The 22,246-nt window shown below is 29.6% G+C and overlaps 4 protein-coding genes across 5 annotated transcripts; 2 read left to right on the top strand and 2 right to left on the bottom strand.

The window, feature by feature from the left end:
- The first annotated feature begins 1,286 nt into the window (after positions 1-1,286).
- Positions 1,287-6,776, top strand: LOC101495015 (GATA transcription factor 9). The gene is made up of 2 exons (XM_004501090.4): positions 1,287-1,701; positions 5,860-6,776. The coding sequence occupies exons 1-2, from the start codon at positions 1,429-1,431 to the stop codon at positions 6,535-6,537; spliced, it is 951 nt and encodes a 316-aa protein (XP_004501147.1). The 5' UTR covers positions 1,287-1,428; the 3' UTR covers positions 6,538-6,776.
- Positions 6,777-12,675: 5,899 nt separating this feature from the next.
- On the bottom strand, positions 12,676-15,838 carry LOC101495343 (protein NONRESPONDING TO OXYLIPINS 2, mitochondrial). 2 transcript variants are annotated; one of them, XM_004501092.4, is made up of 3 exons: positions 15,606-15,838; positions 15,404-15,522; positions 12,676-12,974 (listed from the first exon to the last, which is right to left on the bottom strand). In XM_004501092.4, the coding sequence occupies exons 1-3, from the start codon at positions 15,719-15,721 to the stop codon at positions 12,949-12,951; spliced, it is 261 nt and encodes an 86-aa protein (XP_004501149.1). In that variant the 5' UTR covers positions 15,722-15,838; the 3' UTR covers positions 12,676-12,948. The 2 variants fall into 2 exon arrangements, with proteins under 2 accessions (XP_004501149.1, XP_004501148.1); XM_004501091.4 differs by having other exon boundaries at positions 15,339-15,522; positions 15,606-15,833.
- A 1,116-nt stretch (positions 15,839-16,954) lies between these two features.
- Positions 16,955-19,789, bottom strand: LOC101495889 (uncharacterized). Its single transcript, XM_004501093.4, has 8 exons — positions 19,550-19,789; positions 19,209-19,415; positions 18,578-18,638; positions 18,378-18,414; positions 17,842-17,919; positions 17,689-17,761; positions 17,371-17,410; positions 16,955-17,243 (listed from the first exon to the last, which is right to left on the bottom strand). The coding sequence occupies exons 1-8, from the start codon at positions 19,577-19,579 to the stop codon at positions 17,194-17,196; spliced, it is 576 nt and encodes a 191-aa protein (XP_004501150.1). The 5' UTR covers positions 19,580-19,789; the 3' UTR covers positions 16,955-17,193.
- Positions 19,790-20,890: 1,101 nt separating this feature from the next.
- LOC101496333 (uncharacterized) lies at positions 20,891-21,952 on the top strand. Its single transcript, XM_004501094.4, has one exon. The coding sequence runs from the start codon at positions 21,111-21,113 to the stop codon at positions 21,816-21,818; it is 708 nt and encodes a 235-aa protein (XP_004501151.1). The 5' UTR covers positions 20,891-21,110; the 3' UTR covers positions 21,819-21,952.
- Positions 21,953-22,246: the final 294 nt, after the last annotated feature.

Here is a 22,246-nt window from a genome sequence, read left to right as displayed (position 1 = left end):
ACCTACATGTGTCAAGTGTCCCACAAAATTCATATGGAACCCACAAATGTAGTGGGACATATGTAAATTCTTACCAATAAAAAAAAATGATAAAAAATATGTGTAAGAGAGTCTCTTGCTAACCCTTCTCTCTCTCTCTATATGATTTTTAAATTTTATTTTATGTATAAATATGTCTACTTTTGACTTTTCATCTAAAAAATTGAAAATATATAAATTATAAAAAAAAATATTTTAGTCTATAAAACAAACAAGTAGTAGGGTTTAGTTTAAAAAAAAATGGTAAATATATATACTAATTTTTAATTGTTCCGATGCTATCAAGTCGTCGGAGAATAGATGAGTCAGAGTATTATAACATTTCTTCTTCACCTCCATTTTTATTATACTTGACATTTTGGCGTGTGTACTACATAGTAAAGTTGTAGCAAGCAAAAAACACAAAAATGTGCAAAGTTTCATGAAAATTGAGGTGAAGAAGGAAGATTACAATCCCTTGACTTATCAGTTCCCGGACTCAATAATGTAGTAACCATTAAACGTGAGCATATGTCAATTTATGTCTAAAGAACACATGTTAACGATTTCACAAATAATAATTATATTGTAAAAAAATTAATTTTTAAGAAATATATTACACAATAATTTTCAAACGTTAGTTTTTCGTTAATACACTAACATGTGTCTGCCGACACATGTTAGTATTTTTCTTTTTAGTATATGTGTCAAAGACAATAAAAGTTCATAAGTAAGACTTAATTTCTATACTTAATCTAAAATAAAATATAAGCAAAATTTGTATTAAAAATTGATGCATTTGATTAAAAATTAAGACTAAATTTATTAATATTTTAAATTTTTTTTATTTATATTTCATTCTATAATAATACATTATTAAGATAAATAATTTTTATATATGTGAGACAATCACATTCGTTAAATTATTACGTATATTTAATTTTTATGATTGTTACATCTAATTAAAATCATGTCGATGTATAAAACCTTATGCATCACAATTAAAATCTTTGATGTGTAAAAGAAGGTCAAATTGTACCGTACATTACGAAAGCAAGAGAACACTTGACTAAGTACAAACAAAGTAAGAGCAGAAAAGAAAAAGGGCACCAATGTAAAACTTGAATTTTAATTTTTAATTTAAAGTTAATTAAAGTCACATAATTTATTTTGGTGGCAGTGGGAGGGAGACTTCTTTTTGTTTCACATCGGAAGTCTCATTATAGGTGTTTGATTGTCCCTTTTAAACGCAAATAAATCCTCTTCTCTTTTTCTCTCTCACAATTCTAAGCCACAAACTTTTTCTCACTACTCGGTTTCTCCAACTTCCTATACTTTCTCACTTCTTCATTTGTGCTCCAACTTAATTCTATTGCTACAAAAGGCCACAACACAACATCTCTCAAACCTATGGAAGCTCAAGAGATTTTTCATACCAACTTATTTCCTTCCTCCGACACAGCCACCAATGTTAACACTGCTTCTACCGACCACTTCATCGTTGAAGATCTCTTTGATTTCTCTAATGACGACGTTGCCATTACCGACCCAACTTCTCAATCTCCTCCTACCAACTCCGATTATTCTCCCCCTCTTCAAATCAACCTTGATTCTAATTTTTTAACCCAAAATTCGTCTCCCAAATCTCTCGACGCCCCTTTCTCCGGCGACCTCTCTGTCCCGGTACGTCCTTTTCTGTCTATCAAATTCATTATTTTCTTTAATTTTAAATATAAGATAAAATTAAGTTCATAAAAATTAATATATTTTACCTAGAATTTAAACTAAATATATTATTTTTTATTGAGTATCATTTTCTTATATTTAAATTTAAAATCGGGAGAATATCTACTAAAGGGAGGGTAGTTAGTTAGCTTGTTGCTAATTAAGGGACATCCAATGTATGCAACAATTGCTTGTCTTTATTAGCCTTCCACACCTTTATTTGTAGCCATGAATTTCGGGGAAGCAAATTAAAAGAATTCCTACTTGTTGCTAATTAAACAAATTTTACAAATTACTACATAGATTTATTATTATTTGTTTATTAATATTACTAATTGAATTTGAAAAATAGAAAGTTAAAATTGACCATGTAAAAAAGCTTGTCTCAAGATTAGGATGCAATATTTACCAAAAATAAAAATTGTCTTAAAGTAAATTACTATTTTAATTTTTAATGTAATGTTAATTTTTTTTCTTTCAATTGTACCTCTAATTAATACTATTTGCATTACTCTAAAATCAATATTTTCTACTTTGCATCCATGGTAATGTTGAGTAGACCAACACTTGACAACAGTAACTTAGTAAAAATGTCATTTTATTTATTTTATTTATATTTTTTTTTTAATATGTGTAAAATTGTCAAATGAGTCAGTATTGTGGGTAGGAGTGTCAATAAATTGGGTCAAGCTAGATTTTGTTAAGCTTGAATCTGATCCGTCAAAAAATTCAAGCTTAAGCATGATCTGTGGTTTGTCTTAGACTTCTGACATTGATAAAAGTCTAGTATAGTCGGTTAATCCGCTTAAAAGTTTATTTCATTTTAATATTTTTGAATAAATAATCAATCATATCTTTAAGTAGATTAATGAGTTAATATGTCAATAAAATTGAATTTTATTTTAATATTTAACATGACATTTTAAAAAATATAACATTATAACATCACACTTCAATTCTAGTTTTTTATTTATTGAAATATCCCATTTTTTCAAAAAGTTAATCAAATTGCCCTAGTTTAAAAAAATATATATATACTAAATTGCCCTCCCTAGTTTTTTGCACCTTCAAGAGCTCTTGGGATGCATATCAGATGCGACCATGTAAAAAGTTTAATTTTTTTTCTTTTTATTTTAACATTTTAATATAGCAATTCGTCCAAATTGCCATTTAGAAAAAAGAAATATATCAAGTTGTTCTACTTTTTTGCACTTATCCCGTCTCCAACGACCAACTGAAGAATAATTTTTTTTACGCAAGGAGGTCGCGTACTAGTTACGCGACCACGTGCTAAGTTTATTTATTTATTTTTTTTAACATTTGAATAATTGTTAATTTAATTAATAAAGAATAATTAATGCGGTTGATAAAATGTGTCAAAACAAATAACGTGTCCCTAATATTTTGCGGATAAACCGGCAACACAATTTGATTTTTTTAACAATTCCCTCGTATTTTTACTCTGATCTAATAAATAAATAATGATAATAATAATAATAAAATATTATTAATGTAATAATAAAAATAAAAATTATAATAGTAAAATCATACAAAATATCAAATTTAATGCGGTTGAATTGATGTGCCAAAATAAATAATGTGTTATATTATTTTTACAACTAACTCTTATTTTCCCATTAAATTAACACTTAATATTATTTTGTTAACAACTCTCTTTTATTTTTCCTTTGAATATAATAAATAATAATAATAATAATAATAAAGTAAATTATATTAATAATTTCAAAGAAAATACATTAAAATTATCTTCTCCTACTCAAATTTTGATGTATTTTTTTTCTTTCATTTTAATGTATTATTATTTTATTTTATTATTTTTTTAAATTTTTTTTTTATTATATTAGAGTAAAAATAGGAGGGAGTTGTCAACAAAATAAATTTATGTTGCTATTTTATCTGCAAAATATCGTCGATACATTATTTTTTTTGACACATCTAATCAATCGCATAAATTTGATGTATTTTTTTTAATATATTTTACTTGATTTTATTAATATAATTTTTTTTGATAAGTATGTTAAATATTTCTTATTAATTAAATTAATAATTATTCAAACTACATAAAAAAAATATTCATTCGTATGGTCGGATCCCGGAAATGCGACCTCTTGAAGGTGCACAAATTAGGGCAATTTGGTATATGTTTTTTAAAGTAGGGCAATTTAGTTAACTTTTTGAAAAAAAATAAAATTTCAATAAAATGATCTTCAATTTATTTTATAATAATATATTTAAATATGTTAAAAATTAAAGAATGTTAATATGTGTAAATTACTAAAAGTTGAATATCTAAACAAAAAGATCAAAATTTAATATAATAATTATAATTGTAAAAAATATTATTTATATTTATTTAAATATGTCGGCCTAATAAGCCTAAAACACTTATTATGTGGGCTACAATCTCACAATTTTAAATAGGAATGACAATTAAATCCAGATTTAGTGGATACGTGCAAAAAAACTCACAATAGGTACCGCATAATAGGTAGACATGGCAACGGGACGCCGACGGATTTTGTCTCCTTCACCTCTGCACCAGACTAATCGGAGAAAACTCGCACCCGCACCCGTTCTATAGCGGGTGTAAAATTTAGACCTTCATCCCCTCCCACAACGGGTTTCGGGTTTCCCCGTCCACAAAATTTAGACCTCCATCCCTTCCCACAACGGGTTTCGGGTTTCTCCGTCCACACCCGCACCCATTTATATATATAAAATTATTAACTTAAAAATCATATCTATTATAATTAATATAATAAAATAATTATTATTAAATAATAATAAAATAAAAAATTATTTTCTATAGATATAAGATTATAATTTTTAATATTTAAAAAATATTAAATATATTTAATATGTATATGTATAGAAAATTCAAAAATTACTATAATATTACTTGCGGGGCGAGTTTGGTTGTGGGTACGGGGTGGATATCATTACCCCGCATCCGAAACTTAATTTCGAAAAAATCTGCACTCGCACTCGCACCCAATCAAAGGTCATTCCTAATAATAGGTATGGGTACGGGGACGGATAATTATCCGTAAAATTAAGCAACTATGAGTGCGGGTACTATAGTACCTGTCCCGCACCCGCAGTTATATATTATTTATTTATCTATTTAGTTATGATATTAGTGTTTAGTTTGATTAATTGTTTTCTTTTATGTTTTAAAATCCATTAATATCATTGGAACACTGAAATATTTATAATTGAAAGATAAACGTTTACAAACTTTTTAAAAATTTGATTATAGTGAATAGATGAATAATTGTGACTTTATAACTAAGAGTTATGTCTTATTAATTGTGACTTTATAATTATATTTACAACTCCCTATCAATTGTTTCACAGATCTCAAATAATATTGTTGTAGAACTTACAACTTCATAAAGTATTATTATGGATATTTGAATGTGTATTGTAATGAGTGTTTATTTGAAATGTTTTGAGTTGTAAAATATTTTGGTTTATAATACTTTATGATTGAATTTAAGATATTTGGATAATTTTTAAATTTAATCACAACAATATCATTTATTATCGATCTATTTTAGTTAAAACGTAGATAATGGGTATGCGTACGGAAAGTTAGATACCTAGAGGGTAAGAGTACGTGTATTAAAGTTGATATTAAAGAGGGTACGAACACAAATATGTTTATTTTTTTAAAGGCGAGTATAGGTACGGGTACTATAGTACTATATCCAAATCCTACCAATTGACATCTCTATTTTTAACTAAATAGACTATTTAAAAAGTTTTGACATTATCTCTTTAGGCCTGACATGAATACTAGACCATAGACTCATGTCAATCGACCTGAATTATTCTCATTTCAATGTAAGACAGATAAATTTTAAGATAAATAGTTATTTAAGGTTAATCTTGTCAATCTCATTTTTTTTAAAAAGTGGCTCTAAAAAAATCTCATTTAATATTTCAATTTCATTACCTAAATTACCCATCATTCCACTTATCCAATCTTGCTTGCATAAAAAAATGGTCAATAGTTGTTTTGGCATACTATTAGATGCAGCACTTACATGAAGATGTAATAATTTTATTTATGATTTATAATATGGAAAACAGTATGATGATCTTGCGGAGCTAGAATGGTTATCAAAATTCGCTGAAGAATCATTTTCGAACGACGACCTTCAGAAGCTACAATTAATATCCGGCGTGAAGGCGTCCAAAAACGGCGCATCAAAAACCCATGAAGAGCCCAATATTATATTCAACCCTCAAGTGTCTGTTCCAGCAAAAGCTCGTAGCAAGCGATCACGTGGGCCCCCATGCAATTGGACTTCACGCCTTCTCGTTCTCTCCCCAACTACCACCGCTGAATCTTCTCATTATGACACTATATCCCCACCAAAGAAATCCTCACCGAGAAAGAGGGACACCACTGATGGAGGGGAAGGTCGTAGGTGTCTACATTGTGCAACAGATAAGACGCCGCAATGGCGAACTGGGCCTTTAGGCCCAAAAACACTTTGCAATGCGTGTGGGGTTAGGTACAAGTCGGGTCGACTAGTACCTGAATATAGGCCCGCAGCGAGCCCAACATTTGTGTTAACTAAACACTCCAACTCACATCGTAAGGTAATGGAACTCCGACGCCAAAAGGATGTGATGATGGCCCAACAACAACAATTGTTGCAACTACATCACCATCAGAATATTTTGTTTGATGTACCATCCAACGGTGATGATTACTTGATCCATGAACATGTGGGCCCTGATTTCAGACACCTCTACAGTTAATTTTACTCATTTCTCCCCTATCTAATTTTTTATGGGGACTTATTTTCCTCGACAGTAACTTCAACTCTATTTTGTTTGTGGTTTGTCGTATGTAGACTGGCCTAGATAATTTTTCTTCAAGTCCTTACTTAACTGCCTTCAAAGGTTACAAACTCAAATTTTACATAAAGTCCTTTTCTTAACACTCTCATACTGAGTTTTATTGGACATTATATCCAAGATTTAGTCATTTGGTGTCACATTGTTATTTATATTTAATCATTTTTAAATAAATTTTAATTTTAAATTAATTTCATCTTTAGAGTGCCAATACTCACTTTAATTTTCATATGTACTTACAATTTTACTTTTTTTTTTTACCTTACAAGATCCCTAGAAAATTCCTTGTTGCAATTTCATTAACTTAGTCATAAGTCATTTGACATTAAGGACCATTTTTTGACGGTTGAAAATGTGGGGAATTTAAAAACATTTAAATTTAATATGATTTAATTTTTTATAAACAAAAAAATATTTAATTTTTCTTTGAATATAATATTCGTGTGAGTGGTTAAGTATTTATTAATAGTTATTTTGTTTAAAAAATATTTATTAATTATTAATCAGTATTTCATAATTCTGTCAAAAATATTATTATTTCATATCTTGTATGAATATGTTTTATTAAACCAATGTTCAATAACATTTCAAAAAACAACAACATTCAATAAATGTTACACAATATTTTATTTTTTCCGTATATATAAAATTGATAATTATAAGATGCATATATAAGGTGATTTGATAGTTTGGAAGAGTTAGAGTTATAAAAAAAATATATATTTAAGTCTCTTATTTTATAAAATTAATAATTAATTATTAATAATAATATTGACTAATTTAAAAAAAGAAAAAATGAACATGTATTAGTTATTTTATTATTGAATTCGGATAATTAATGTATTTTAGTGATTTCAAAAGATTGGCCGTTTAAAAATATTGAGGCATTTGTCAACAAATATTGAGGCACGATTGAGAAAAACTCAAGTAATAATCATACCTAACTGAAAATCAAATCAGACACTGTTTATTTTAACAAAATAAGACATAAGCACTTGAAAATAATTAATTAATATCCAACTTTTTATGCACACGAACAATCTGTTATTGCTTTCTTAATTAGAAAAAAATTGTTATTGCTTTCCCCAATCAAACTAACAACGCATGTGACAAGAGATATAAAAAGGAAATTTGATCACAACCATTTCTCAACCCCTACAAGTCCCACGTGATTGTAGTATTTCTAACTAATTTAGGTGTTTGAGTTGAGTTTTAATTGGTTAGTTTTGAGGTGTTATAGTAGAGTGAGCACACCGCAAAGGCGTTTCATCGATACATTAATTTTCTTAGTATACATTTGGTGTGTGTACGATGCCAGGCAACAAAAATCCAGAGGACTATTGTATCTCCATTTAAGGAATATAATGTTGTCCGTCCCAAAGTAAATAATTGAGTAATTTCCATCATAAAATAATATAAAATAAATATTTAATTTTTTAATTTAATTTTATGTAATAATTCAAATACTATTTTGAAGATTACTTTGAGTCTTGTCAAAAACTAAATAACAAAGTCTTATGTTTTCAGAGATTAAAAATGATGATTTATCCCTTTAATTTCATTTTATTTATGCTCTCGTCATATTTTTCTCTTCTTTATCAATGTTTTAAAAATCGGACCCGAGGACGAACCGTCGAAATCTTTGAGTTGTGGTTCAATTAGTTCAAACAGTTGAACTACGATCGAATCGTTCAATATATAAAAATTACATTCACAATAAAAATTATAGTAACATCTAGTCATTGAAATCACTTATAGCAATTCCTAATATGTGTATACTATATTATTCTTTCAAAAAACACATTGGTTTAATTCAATAATAGGTTTGCACTTGAAAAAATTAGTTGTACATGCTTTGAAATAAATATAAACTTTTTGAAATGAATGACATTTATTAGAATTCTTTAGATTTTTATTTCGTCTTTGTTAATTTTGCACACTTAATTTTATAAAGATCCAAGATTAGACCTCTATGGTTTGTGATAATAATCATACAATTATTTAAAAAAGTTGTGATGAACAAAACTAACAATCATTATTTATAAAAGATAAAAGACAAAAATAAATTAAAAAAGACAAAAACCAAAACGAATATTTAATAAATTAATATTTTTAATGTAAAAATATTATAGATTATTTTGACACATATTAGAAAAACTTATAATATTATAAGTTGTCATTTTTTTTAAAATCAGTTAAATCTTCGTATTTTTCTTAATTAAGAACGATTTGAACATTCTTTTATATATTTTTTTTCAAAAATATTATATTTATATTCTAATAAACATATTTTTAGATCCGTCACGAATCACAATAAAATTAATCATTTAAATATAAGCAGCGCAAATATGAATCTTATGTCATTTTTCCTTTAGCAATAAATCACATATTGTGTGTCTTACTCAGTCGATAAAAAGACGCAAAAGGACATGCAAGAATAAAGCAGAAAAGAAAGGGTGTAGAGAGTGGTTCATAATATTCTACTCAAAGTCTTATTTATTAAAAAACAGCACAAGTACATTAAATAGATATATATGAATTGCATTATTAGAGTGAGAGGAGGCTAGGATTGCGGTGGTCACATGACACTCTTCCATAACCTCGTGCAGTAGTCACTGGACAGTGTAGTAGTGGGTATCATAGCTACATATATATTATCACCGCCCTCTAGTTAATGTGTGTAAGGCTTCAGCTTGAGAGTCCTTTTTTTTGTCGTTTTCCCTCATGCAATATTCACATGATTTCTCTTGGATCATGAAGCATTTTCAAATTCAAACAAGACGAAATGCATATTACCATCGGGATGAGAGAGAGTACATATGAGAATTGGGATTTGCACCTTATAATTCATGTATAATATAATAGCATACTCATCAGATAAAAAGATTCTTTACCACACATTATTGTCAAAAATAAACAAATAAAGTCAAGCAATTGATAGAAAGTAAATCACCTTCATTTCACAATAAATTTGCTAGAATCACGGTAAACGGTAAATAGAGTATCTAGATTGGATTAGATCATTTTTTATTAAATTGAATATTTAAATCGATTAATTTTATTTTAGTTAAATTTGATTTCTTTTAATTTGTAATTTTTATATTGAATTTAAATCAAAATTCGATTTTGAGCATATTAGGTTGAGATTCTAAAGAAAAATATTTTTTTAATTTTTAAAAATATAAAATCTCAAATATTTAAAATACATCATACACACAATAAAAAACTTAAATTAATTAAATTAGTAATAAAATCTTAAATATAAACCGCTATACACCAATAATATATATATATATATATATATATATATATATATATCACATCAATAAGTTGGACTTGGGCGTTCAAAATATTAAATATGGTACATAAACTGAATTTTATTGAGTTTAAATGTGTTGATTCATATTAAATCTATATTTAAATGAGTTTGATCAAAATGCATATTAAATTAATTTAGATGACTGGATTTATAGATTTATCCGTACTTATGAATATCTCTAACGATAAACCAATGTAATTTTGAAAAACCACAACATATAATTTTTGTAAAATCATAATGAACCATATTAATTCTAACAAATCCAATATAATAATGGCTAAATTACATCAGTGCTCCATTAACTTAATTTCAGGTAAGGTTTTAGTCCTTTATCTTTTTTTTTTTTCTTCTGAGCTGATCATTTATTTTAATATTAAGTGACAATTTGATATTTTATGTTTTAAAATTTCAACAATGTTATCTTTTTTTTATACAAAAATTCAAAAAAATTATCAAAATTTTCAACCAAAACCCATAAAATTTATAATCATCTTCAATACAATGCAAATTTTATCAAATCCATAACTCAAATATTCAAATACACTCATATTTTCATCTCCAACAACATCAAATAAAGAATGAAAATATGAGTTTATTTCAAGATTTAAGTTATGAATTTGATTAAATTTGTATTTTATTGAAGATGATAATGAATTTTATGGGTTTTGTCTGAAAAATTTGATGATGTTTTTGAATTTTTGTAAAAAAAAAGGACAACATTGTTGACATTTTAAAACATAAAATATCAAATTGTCACTTAAAATTAAAATAAAGGACCAACTCAGAAAAAAAAATATAAAAGACTAAAACGTTACCTAAAATTAAGTTAAGAGACCGCAGATGTAATTTAACATGTAATAATCAAACATACACTTCTAAAATTACAATATTAAGATTTTGAATACATGCCATAAGGCATTTAAATATGCAAAATTCTCAACGTCTGTGACAATTGAATGAACTAATGTGCATAGGGAATTCAAATGTTTTCCATGTTCATGAAAAGTTTACGTGCTTCAATTTATAGGCTTGAAAATGCTAATTTATGTAAAAAATTGTTTATCTGTTTTCCGCATTTATTCATCCGCTCTCAAATATATTATCACAAATTAGTATTTGATAGTATATTTTAGTCTATTTATATTATCGAAAATCAAGATTAGGTAAAAAGTCAATAAAAAAAAGTAAATATGGAAGAGCAATCACCTCAATGTATGTAGCATTAGGAACAAGTTGGGCAAGCTGATACCCGAATTTATGCCCACAGCGAGCCCAACTAATCAAAGATTCAGAGGTTTATTTTACTTTTTCTTTATATTCATATACTCATTTAATTTATTTACTTTTTATGTACTTTAAGTTTTTAAAATTTTATCAGTAATAAAACTGTAATTATGATATTATTTATTATTGTTTAATAATGATCATTTTATTGTGTTATTATAATAAATATATTTCTTTATTTTAATATTATTATTTTGTATAATAGCAGAATAGGCGGGAAAACATATCTAAAACTCAATGAAAATTAGAAGTCAGATGAGTTTTTTGCGAAAAAAGGGCAAATTCACACCAACAACACTACTTGTCATACCTAGTCCCAGTCCCAGTCCCAGTCCCAATCAAGAGGGTAAAATATAAAAGTGAGAAGTACTATTTATAAATATTATTGAAGAGTATGTCACTCACACTAGGTGAATGCTGTTTGACAATCAAAATAAAGCTCACATTATTATGTTCTATTTGTTTGTTTTTGAATCAAGTTATTTTGTTTGTTTATTTGTTAGGAATCTTGTGGGTTTATTGTATTGTGTTCTGTTTTGTGTCTTGGATTTATGTTTAGTGTGTATCCCTGACTTTTGTTAGAAATCATGAACTTGGTTGGGATGTTTGGAATAGCTTGTTGTCTAACGATGGTGTTGGCACAACCACCCTTTTTGAGTTATCTTTCTACCTTTCAAATGGATTCTAAACATGAGAAGAATTTGACAAAGCACCTGACCACGGATAATCAATTTGTGCCCGCAGAAATCAAAAAATATATTTGTAATTGGATATATTTAAATATTGTTGATCCATCTTTTTCGTTAGCCACTGTCCGTGTTTGAAAGAGATTAATTTAGTTATTAGACTTCAGATATGGTTTAAGCACTACACTCTTAATTTTTCATGCAACTACGCTTTATTGTGGTGATGTGTGAGGGAAATGCCCCGCCACTAACTCATTGTAACCTTCTCATTTATCTTAACGGAATTTGGTCTACCGTCAAAAAATGTTGGCTCATATATTCAACCCGATATTTCAAAGATTTTGAAAAATAATAAATAACTAGTACAATAAAAACTATTTTTATCAACACAACCATTTTCCTTTAGATAATTATAATTGAATAACGACAATCAAAATTTTGATAGAGAGAAATAAAAACACTTATCAGGTAAATTGTCCAAGAATTTCACGAGATTAATTTCATCCTATTATAAATATTGATCGAGTAGCAGCCACTTTCGTCCAATTTGAGTTGGAGTTATAACCGTCACTACCTCATAATAGGGTAATTAATAAAACTTCTCAGTTGGAAACAAAGGCAAGGTTCAGGATTGGGGGTTGAACTTTCCATATTGGAGGTTGAACTTTCAGTATTGAGTCATTAGTAAAACTTTCAAGATAAGAGTAGCTAACATATTCATTAGTATCCAAGTGTAGACATGATAACAAGTTGAATCAGTGAAACTTTGATTTTATTCACCAAGTCCTGGCGGCAAAGTTTGAATTTGGAAACAACTAACAAGTAACAGTGAAATGGTAAAAAAAAATTATAAGAAATCATTGAAATTCAGAAATTGTAAGTAGAAGATGGAAAGATCCTTCCAATTATATACCTGTTACAATGATCTGTCAAAAAACTTCAAAATAATTAACAAAAGGGCATCCTAGCAAAGTGAACGATGATGACTCTAGTCCATCAAACACCACCAGTCTTCCAAATCTCTTATCGTGGTGTGCCAAGTCCCATTTCTGAGGAAGTTTTAAACAAACAAACATTATATAAGCACTAGCTAACGCCTAAAGAGTTTCTCAGGCAAGAGACTGACGATGCAAAGCACGTTGCCATGGTTATAACAGGCAATAATACATGGCACAACAAGACTACAAAGTCAAATCACGACAACTATAATGAACATGTAAAAAGATTCAATGTAATTGAAAACAAAAACATTTGTCACCAAGCATCTGAAGTAGTGGTGTGAATTAAGCAGGAATATATAAATGTAGTGTTATACTGTTATGTCTTTTGGTTTTTAGTAGAAAACTGCAAAAAACTACAGATCATTTGCCTAACCACTTAGATGAAACAAATGAATTACAAGCAAAACATAGATGTCATCTAGAGGCAGAAAAAAGTGAACAGACATTCAACATTATAAGTACAAACAACACAGAGCTTCAATCTATGTTGTCAATCCCGGCACGATCCCGCTATCCTAGTGCAGTGGAAGGGCTGGCCGTGACGCCACCAACCAGAAAAATGCGTTCGACAGTAGCAGCGCTCCTGGCCACAAATCCCTTATCATCGCGACATGCTATCCCAGCCCAACCTGCTCTAGGGCTTTTTCAAAAACAGAGGTTTTTTATTTTTATTTTTTTATTCTTCATCGCACTCACATAAACGCTGATTTTTTATTATTATAAACCTACAAATGGGTTGGTTCAGCATCGTGAAAAAGAAACCGTTTCCGTTCTTCTGTTTCGTTCTTGCTATGTCGTTTTTGTTCTTTTCTTCATTCAGCATCATTATGTTCTTGCTCTGTTGTTTTCGTTGTTTTTGTGACTCTGTTTTGTCTTCTTTGTTTCATCTGCTCTCTTCTCTGTTTTGTGGATTACAATTACTATTAGAACTTGATTTTGATGTTGAATTTTGGTTATTAAGAATGATTATCCCTTTAGTTGTGTATTTTGTTATTTTTTTTCAGTAGTTTTATATACTGTTTGTATAATATGTTTAGTTTGTATACTGTTTTTGGCCTTTGCAATAGCCACAATCCCATTTTTAGGGTTCGGCGCTTTGCGCTGCTATCTGAGACTGACAACATAGGCTTCAATATATAAGGATTATTCTTCAATTATAATGTAAGAGATGAATACTTTCTAAGGTTGGAAAATTACAGAATTAAAAGGATCTTCAGGACACAGAACAAACCATCACAATTTCTAAGGTTGGAAAATTGTCTTCTCAATACTAATATCATTGATGCTAATTTTTTACAAGCACAATAGAACTCCATAATTACTCTCGTTTAACTAACAGTTGTTCACAATGCCTAATTGACTAAGTCATGGTCCTTCCAAATGGATTAAAACAGTACTGTGGCCATCCCCAACCTAAATTGTATTCTTATAGAGGTTAACAGTAAAAAATAAAGCAACTTATAAAAAAAACCGTACACTGCAAAATATCAAAGAAAAATAAACAGGCTTTGAGACTCTGGGATGTTTAATGAACTACAAATGTTTTATGGATCGGATGATAATTATATTATTTAGGATTTTGAAATATTCCCTTATAATCAAATCAAAAGTAGTACCACTCTGCTCTAGCTGAGTGATCTAGGTTTATAAGTCAAGGAAGTACTCTAAAAAAGCAAATCTGTTTTCACTTCTCCTCAGCAACCATTGGAAACAGAAAATTGGAAAAGCAGAATAGCATGTGCAACTCGTCATCTCTCTTTTTGATGATGTACAATTTAACAAGAGTAACATTCAAAAGATTCTAAAACAAATTTCACTCATCAATGCTTAGTTATCCTATTAATCACCAACAAACTTGAATATCATCCCTTACACCTACTCAGCTCCAGCCTCCATGAGGCTCTCACATAATTGCTTTAATTAGTGTATTTGGTTCCACGGTTGTGAAACACAAATGTGATTCCAAACACATAATATTGGTTTTGAGATGTTTGAGGGATGTCGATTGAAGTTGATTTTGCCTCTGAAATTGTTTCTAACTTAAAGTTAGGATTTGTAGCTTTTGACTTCAAATGTGATATTTACCCTTTAATTTTATTATTCAACTCACATTTACATGAACATATCCAAACATAAACCACTTTACATTGAACTCACTTTTAACTAAAATCAATTTTGCAAAATCAAATAATTCAAATCAGTATTTTTCACCAGAAAATAAACACGAGTTTAACCTACCAAATCACACAAATACACGGCTAATATTTAATAATTTGAAAACAAATTCAATAATGGAAGACGTGACATTGGTGAAGAATTTTCAAGTGAAAATAAAATTGAATAATGATTCATCTAAAAAACAAAACCAGTTTAAATTCATTTTGTATTGAGTGAAAGTTGCAATTTGCTTACAGATAAGAAAGGAGATAAAAAGTATCGGATAAATCAAACTCCGGGGTCGGCACTGCAAAGCATACCCTGAGACAAAGACTTTGAACTCCTTGAATCGATGCCGAGGCAAGAAGTGAGGCGCGCTGAAGAAACCGCCGAGTGCAATGGAAGTAGCGACTGCACGCAACCAAGCTCCGCAACTGACCTGAACGGGGAACGGTAACAGTGACAGTTAATATTCCGTTAAAATAAACTTAAAAATGAAGAGATCAGATGAGGAAAACATGCCTGACGGTGACGGAAGTACGAGTTTTGAGGAGAAAGGGTGAGGATTTGGGCTTGGAAATGGTGGATTTAATTAGGGAGAATGCTGGTTGAGAAAATGATCTATAACGAGAAGCCATTGGAGAAATCACCGCCACCGAAAAATTCACACACACCTGAGCTAGGGTTTTTCAACAACACAAAAGGAGAGGTTTTTCGTTCTTTTTGTCCTTTTCTTTTTTAATTAAACTTAAATAAATAATAATTCTCTTTTTGGACACAGCTATAATCATTTCATTTCTTTTATATATATACATATAAACGGTGTATACATTTTATTCAGTCAAAAAAAACTGTAGTACTATTTTTTTTTTTTAACTAATGTATACAATTTTGTTATTTTTTTAAATATATCTGAGGATTTATCTAATCTTTTTTATTTCTATTACTTTCAAAAAAATATTTGTTGACTAGTTTAAAATGACAATTTAAACATTTTATGATTATCATTTAATTGCAGATATAAAATAGATTTATGTGATAGTATCCAGACTTTTTTTAGAGAAGATATTTAGACCTTTCGTATCCTACCAATTTAATATTTATCTTTTTAACATTAGACCAAATTATTAGAGTTTACATCATATCTACATTAAACTCTTATTTTGTATTTTGAATCTTTTTAACATTAGACTAAATTATTAGAGTTTACATCATATCTACATTAAACTCTTATTTGTATTTTGAATATTTTTGACTCAATATAACTTTAATTATTGAATTATATGTAATGTAATGGTATTTATCAAACTAGTCCTAATTCAAACATGCTATGGAGCAAACTATACATATATAATTTTATCAAATTATCTCAAAATTAAAACTCTTCAAATTCTAGAGAAAAATTCAAATCTTGATTGGAAAGTCATGAATTCAAAGAAGATCTAAACATGTAGTTGACAATAGAGAAGCTAATGCAACAACAGCTCCACTATGCGTAGAAGAAAGAGATATCCAAAAACAAACAAAACAACTGAGTTCAAGTCGAAAATTAATCTTAAATTTTATATTGAATCTAATTCATCCTTACAAAACCGACTTGTAAGATGAGAAATGTCATTCTTTATAAATTATTATAGAACTCTATCTTTTATCAATGTAAAATTTAAATTTTTTCCAATAATACAAAAGTTAAAGGAGAATCAGTTGAAGATGAAGAGAGTTTGGGTTAAGGATGAACAAGAACAACTTGAAGGAGGAAAAGTCGAAGTTAAAGGAGAAAGAGTTACAATTGCGAAGACCGACATGCAACTGCGAAATTATAAGATATTGTGTAACTTAATTAGAGAGAAACATGGAATTACACCACTTGGTTGTGTAATATTGTCTCATTTTCTTATCAAATTTTCTCAATACTTCAACTTTCCAAAGAGCTTATAGTTACTCACATTGACTAATCACTGCTTTGTTTGTATAAGGAACATTATATCTAACACAACAGATCAAAAAATAGAATGCTTTATTCATCCCTAGTAAGCAGATACTAAAAATACAGTCTGAATAATGCATGGCTTGCTGATTTTTCATATCATGGCTTGTTTCTTGAATGATGTCAAAGCAGAGCCAACCTCCCAGTCACCGAATCCACAGATGCTTTTGGCCCTGAAACAAATCAAAGTGAATAACATTCAAATATTTTGTCATACATACGTGTTTTGATGTTCTTGGTAATACATGAAATATAAGCAACATAAACCAAGTCAAGAACAAAGCAACACAAAGCGCTGACCAGGTCCAACAGCAAGAACAGTCTTCGATCCTGCCGAAACCTGAAAATTATAGATACTAGTTAAGAGAATAGATATTATGAACCTAAGAAACACTAACGCACATGACACCAACACTGACATGTAACATGTAGGTAGACATCGTAATAACTTGATAAAATAGAAGTGATTGCACACTAAGACACGCCTTCAACATGAAGTGTTGGTGCTACATAGATATTAACAAAAAGAAAATAAGTAGTTTTATTGAATATCCTACTAAAACTCTGGAATTGGATCAATGGCACAATGGTGTCTTTCTCCATAAACTCAAGCATTACCTGTGTTCGTCCTGCATCAGCGACAACAAACGTGGGGAGGCCAATACTCTCAGCTGCTTCCTTTAGCTTATTCCTGATTAAAAGCCAGTTCAGGATGTAGGTATTTGAACCAGGAGTGTATTTATAGTACTCAGAATAAAATCATCCACTTACATTTCTTGTTGGTTTCTGCAAGTTACAACAATTTTGGGCTGGCCACACTGTTCCCATTGTCTTAAAAGAGACCGGTCACTGCAAACATATTCAATGGTAGAGTTTATTTGCCAATAAAGGATAACTGTGAAGCATAGCAAAATGATTCATGTTGAATCATCATCATCTTCATGTTCATTATGATTCTATGAAACTTCAATCAAAACTAAACATACAATCTTTCATTTGCCTTTTGCTTTAGAGATAAAGGAAATTATTTCCTTTAATATATTCAATTCTGCAATCTGTATCATAAAGTGTTAACAAAGAACACCCCCTCCCTCCAACTCACAGGAAAAGAGGACAACCAAGTCACGCAAAACTGGATTATATGAATAGCCAAAAGCAAAACGGCCATCGCAGTGCTTCCAAAAATTGGCTTGAAAGCTCACACTATAAAGTAATCTTTTAAACATTACATTAAACTACTTGTGCTCTTGATTTTTCATGAAAGCGATGTTAGCGGTAGATTGGTAGTAAGAGTTATTTATAAGTACCTTCGCATTAATTCAGCATACATGCCAGTGGCAGCATCTGCCAAGAAAAACAGATGAATGTAAAGGCACAGACTAGTAAACAGAAAAGGATGGAAAGTGCAAATAAAGAAATTTGTAATGGGTGAAAAAAAAAAGTGACTTTTTAGACAATTTGAGATAAAGAACAGATCCAGAATATGAACAATAGTTTCATATCTTACGAGCACATTGAGACGCAATCTTTCCGGATTTCATCTTTAGGTCTTGCCTGACAACCAGAATCTGTCACAAACATTTTACAGTTGAAATCAGAAATTTCTCAACGTCCAGCAAAAGAAATTCATAAGGAATGCACCTTAAACCTATTTACCTCCCCATAACACTTGTAAAACAGAACAGGAGTTTAATTAAAGTATTAAACTACAGTATGCAGTGTTTTATTTATATATACATTATGCTGTGTTTCAAATCATTTTTCAAAAAGATAGTAAAAAAAAGCATCAGCTTGTGCTTTGTTCAATGTAGCTCTTATAAAGCATTAACAGCAAAAAAATTATCAAACAGTTCATTTGATTATAAAGTTTAAAAGAAAAGGGTGCAGAGAAATTTGTTGAAATTTAAGCCATATGAATGCAATCATGAAATGAGATGTTTAGACAAAAGTTTCCTTCTAAATGAGCCAACAACAGAGTTAGGACTACCTGCCACGACCTTATCTCATCCATTGTGAGACTCTTAACATAGTTTAAAAGAGAATAATAAAGGGCAATGAATGACTATAACTATTTGTAGTTAAAGTGTTAAACTAAAAAAAACCCATAGTATGAGTAAGTGACGATGAAATGAACAAACCAATTTAAGGTCTTGATCATCATTACTTGAGAGTGAGAGTTGGTGTTGATGCTTTGTAGATGAGAAAATTTTCTTGGACAAGTGATTTCTAGTTGGCTTTGATAAATCTATCAATAAACCACAAATGAAACCTATGACAAGACCTGGAATGAAATTCTCTGGCTTGAAACTTCCTGATAACCATTCTCCCTTTTGCTTTTGTTGATGCTGCAAATTTACATACAAACATTAAAATAAAATAGTTGGGTTTCCCTAAACATTGAATTGTTATTCGGTAATTATGAAAAAGTAGACAGTTTAAAGAATTGAAAAGAATGTCAATTTGAAAGACATAAACTAACCTGTTCCCTTGATTTTAGGTTGGAGAACATTGGGTGTTAACACAATGGGCAAAGGTTGAATTATTTTATCACAAAAAACAAAAAGGTTAAAAAATTGAAGTTGAACTGCTATATTCCTATTTCCTCGTATCCGCAGCGTGAGAGGATAAAACAGATAGATGTTGAGAGATGAACCAAGTTTACTCACTCGTGTCCGCTTTGGTAACTAAAACATGTCCAAAACGAAATGAGAATCAGTACTTGGAGTTTAATTGCATGTGTATCGGTATAAAAAATTTGCACGCCAGACATATCACAATTTATTTATACAATAATTTTAAAGATAAACAGTTATAATAAATTGACGGTGTAAATATTATTTATTTATTTTAAATTGTACATAAATAAAAAATAGAGGTATATGTTTTCATAGTGTTTTTTTAGTATAATGGATATTGCATATATAAAATTATTTTACGGTGTTTTTTTTCTTCATTTTATTTTTTATTTTTTTGTAAAACACTTTTTTTTTACTATATTTATAATATATTTTCACTAACATATCATGATTCTTTTAAAGATTTATTCAGATATTTAAAACTTTTTTTGTTAAAATATATTTTTACTAGTATATTATTCTTTTATTATTATTATTATTATAAATTATTAATATGTTATTTACTGTTGAAGTCCTCACATCAATCATATGATTTAAATTTATGCTCTTATGAGATTTGAGTAGGAATGACAATGAATAGATTGAATGCAAATTTTACTTCTCACACTCGCTTTCTAATTAATTGGATAAAACTCACACATGTTTTTGTTTTTGTTCGGGTTGAATCTGAGTCTCCATCTTATGTACTCACACTCATTCATGGTGACATATAATTTAAATTTGATAAAATACCATTTAATATTTTTTTTAAAGAGTTATACTACAATCGCCCAATGGGCCAAATGCATGAGAAATAGAATTGTCATATATAGGCTGACCCAACTAGATATGGTCCAAACGGCCCAATTGTATTTATGGGTTAGATTGGGGTCGGTCCACTTGCTATGATTGTGTAAACTATTAAGCTCAAAAAGTATAATCCTATAGTATATAATGCACGAAAGAGCAAGTCTTCAATAATTTAAATTGAAGATTGCAAGTAGAGTACACTCTCCAATATCACATGATTGGAAAAGAAACATGTATTGGTCAAAAGTAAAAAAAAAAAAGAAAAATAAAACCTTAATTGGATGCGATAGAAGGTGTAAAATAATGAGAAGGAATGTGTGGATTATACGTATAAGTTACTGGTTTTTGCACCTTTGCTATAACAATAAAGCGTGGTACATGGTTCACCACTATTCCACAAACTAAACACAACGGAGAATCCTTGTTTGCAAGTTAAGTTATTGAATATGGAATTAGAATTCTCCACCTTACAAAATTCCCTTTCCCTCATCCATCATTCTTCCAACGTATCCCTCAAAACCAAACAAAGAATCTCAACCACAATTAATAACAACAACAACATATTTTTCACACACCAAATTGTTCCTCGAACAAAAACAACTTTTTGTTTTTGAAATGGAGTCTATTGCCTCCAATTCTAATAATTCAACACCAAATAATAATAACCATCGTCGACACTCTCGTTTCAAACACAGCCAACCAATTTCCGACCGAATAGTGCGAGCACTCCGTCACCGTCTCCGTCTCCTCCACCGTACCGGCTCCACCTTCTTTATATTAGGCGCAACCGGAAACGTGTACACAGTAATCTTATCCTCCACACCCTCATGCACGTGCCCCGACCGAACAACACCATGCAAACACATCCTATTCGTTATAATTCGAGTCTTAGGTGTATCTTCTACGGACGCATGCGTGCGTAGAAGAAACCTAAGACCATGCCAGCTTCAACGGCTTCTAAACATGCCAACTTTGAATGAAGCAGTTGCAGGATATTCTGTTCGACAGAGGTTTCACCAAGTGTTCTTTGAAGGAGGGGGATCAAAGAGGGAGAGAATAGAGATGGAGGAAGGTGCCACGTGTCCTGTATGTCTTGAAGAGATGGGGAAGGAAGAGAGGTTGGTTGCGTGTGAAAGTTGTAGGAATGGAATTCATGAAGAGTGTTTGGTGAGGTGGAAGAGAAGCAGAGGAAGAAGATCGGTTAGTTGTGTGATTTGTAGAGCAAGGTGGAGGAATAGAGGGGAACAGGATAAGTATGTTAACTTATCTGCTTATGTTAGTGAGGAGGAAGATTTGCAAGATGGGGGTGTTTGCACTGTCTAGTAGCATATATGTAAATTATATCATGTTGTTAATATTCGAGTTTAAGCGATTGATTAATGTTTCATGTGCAATTAGATTAAATTTAGGTGCACTTCGTTGTTGGATTCTTAATAAATAAATATATGTTAATCCCATTGCATGCTGTAACAAAAGTTACACCGTCGGATCCTACGATACAATGACATTTAAGGTTCGCGCTTGCGGTGGTGAATTCAATTTTGCAAACAAATTTGAGTTTTCAACTCACAAAATTACTAATTATCATCATCGTTATTTTCAACGATCTTTAATTAATATAATCGTTATTTTTAATAAAATATTATACAAATTTTATTTTTTATCTTTTAAATTATGTAAAAGTGAATATGATAATTTTTTTACATTGTAAAAAATGAATAAGATGTAAATTTAAAAAATACTATTTAAAC

This window comes from Cicer arietinum, chromosome 5 (genome assembly GCF_000331145.2).
Source record: "Cicer arietinum cultivar CDC Frontier isolate Library 1 chromosome 5, Cicar.CDCFrontier_v2.0, whole genome shotgun sequence".
Classification (NCBI taxonomy): Eukaryota; Viridiplantae; Streptophyta; class Magnoliopsida; order Fabales; family Fabaceae; genus Cicer; species Cicer arietinum.
The sequence above is the reverse complement of the archived record's forward strand: the minus strand, read 5'-3'. Positions and strand labels throughout refer to the sequence as shown.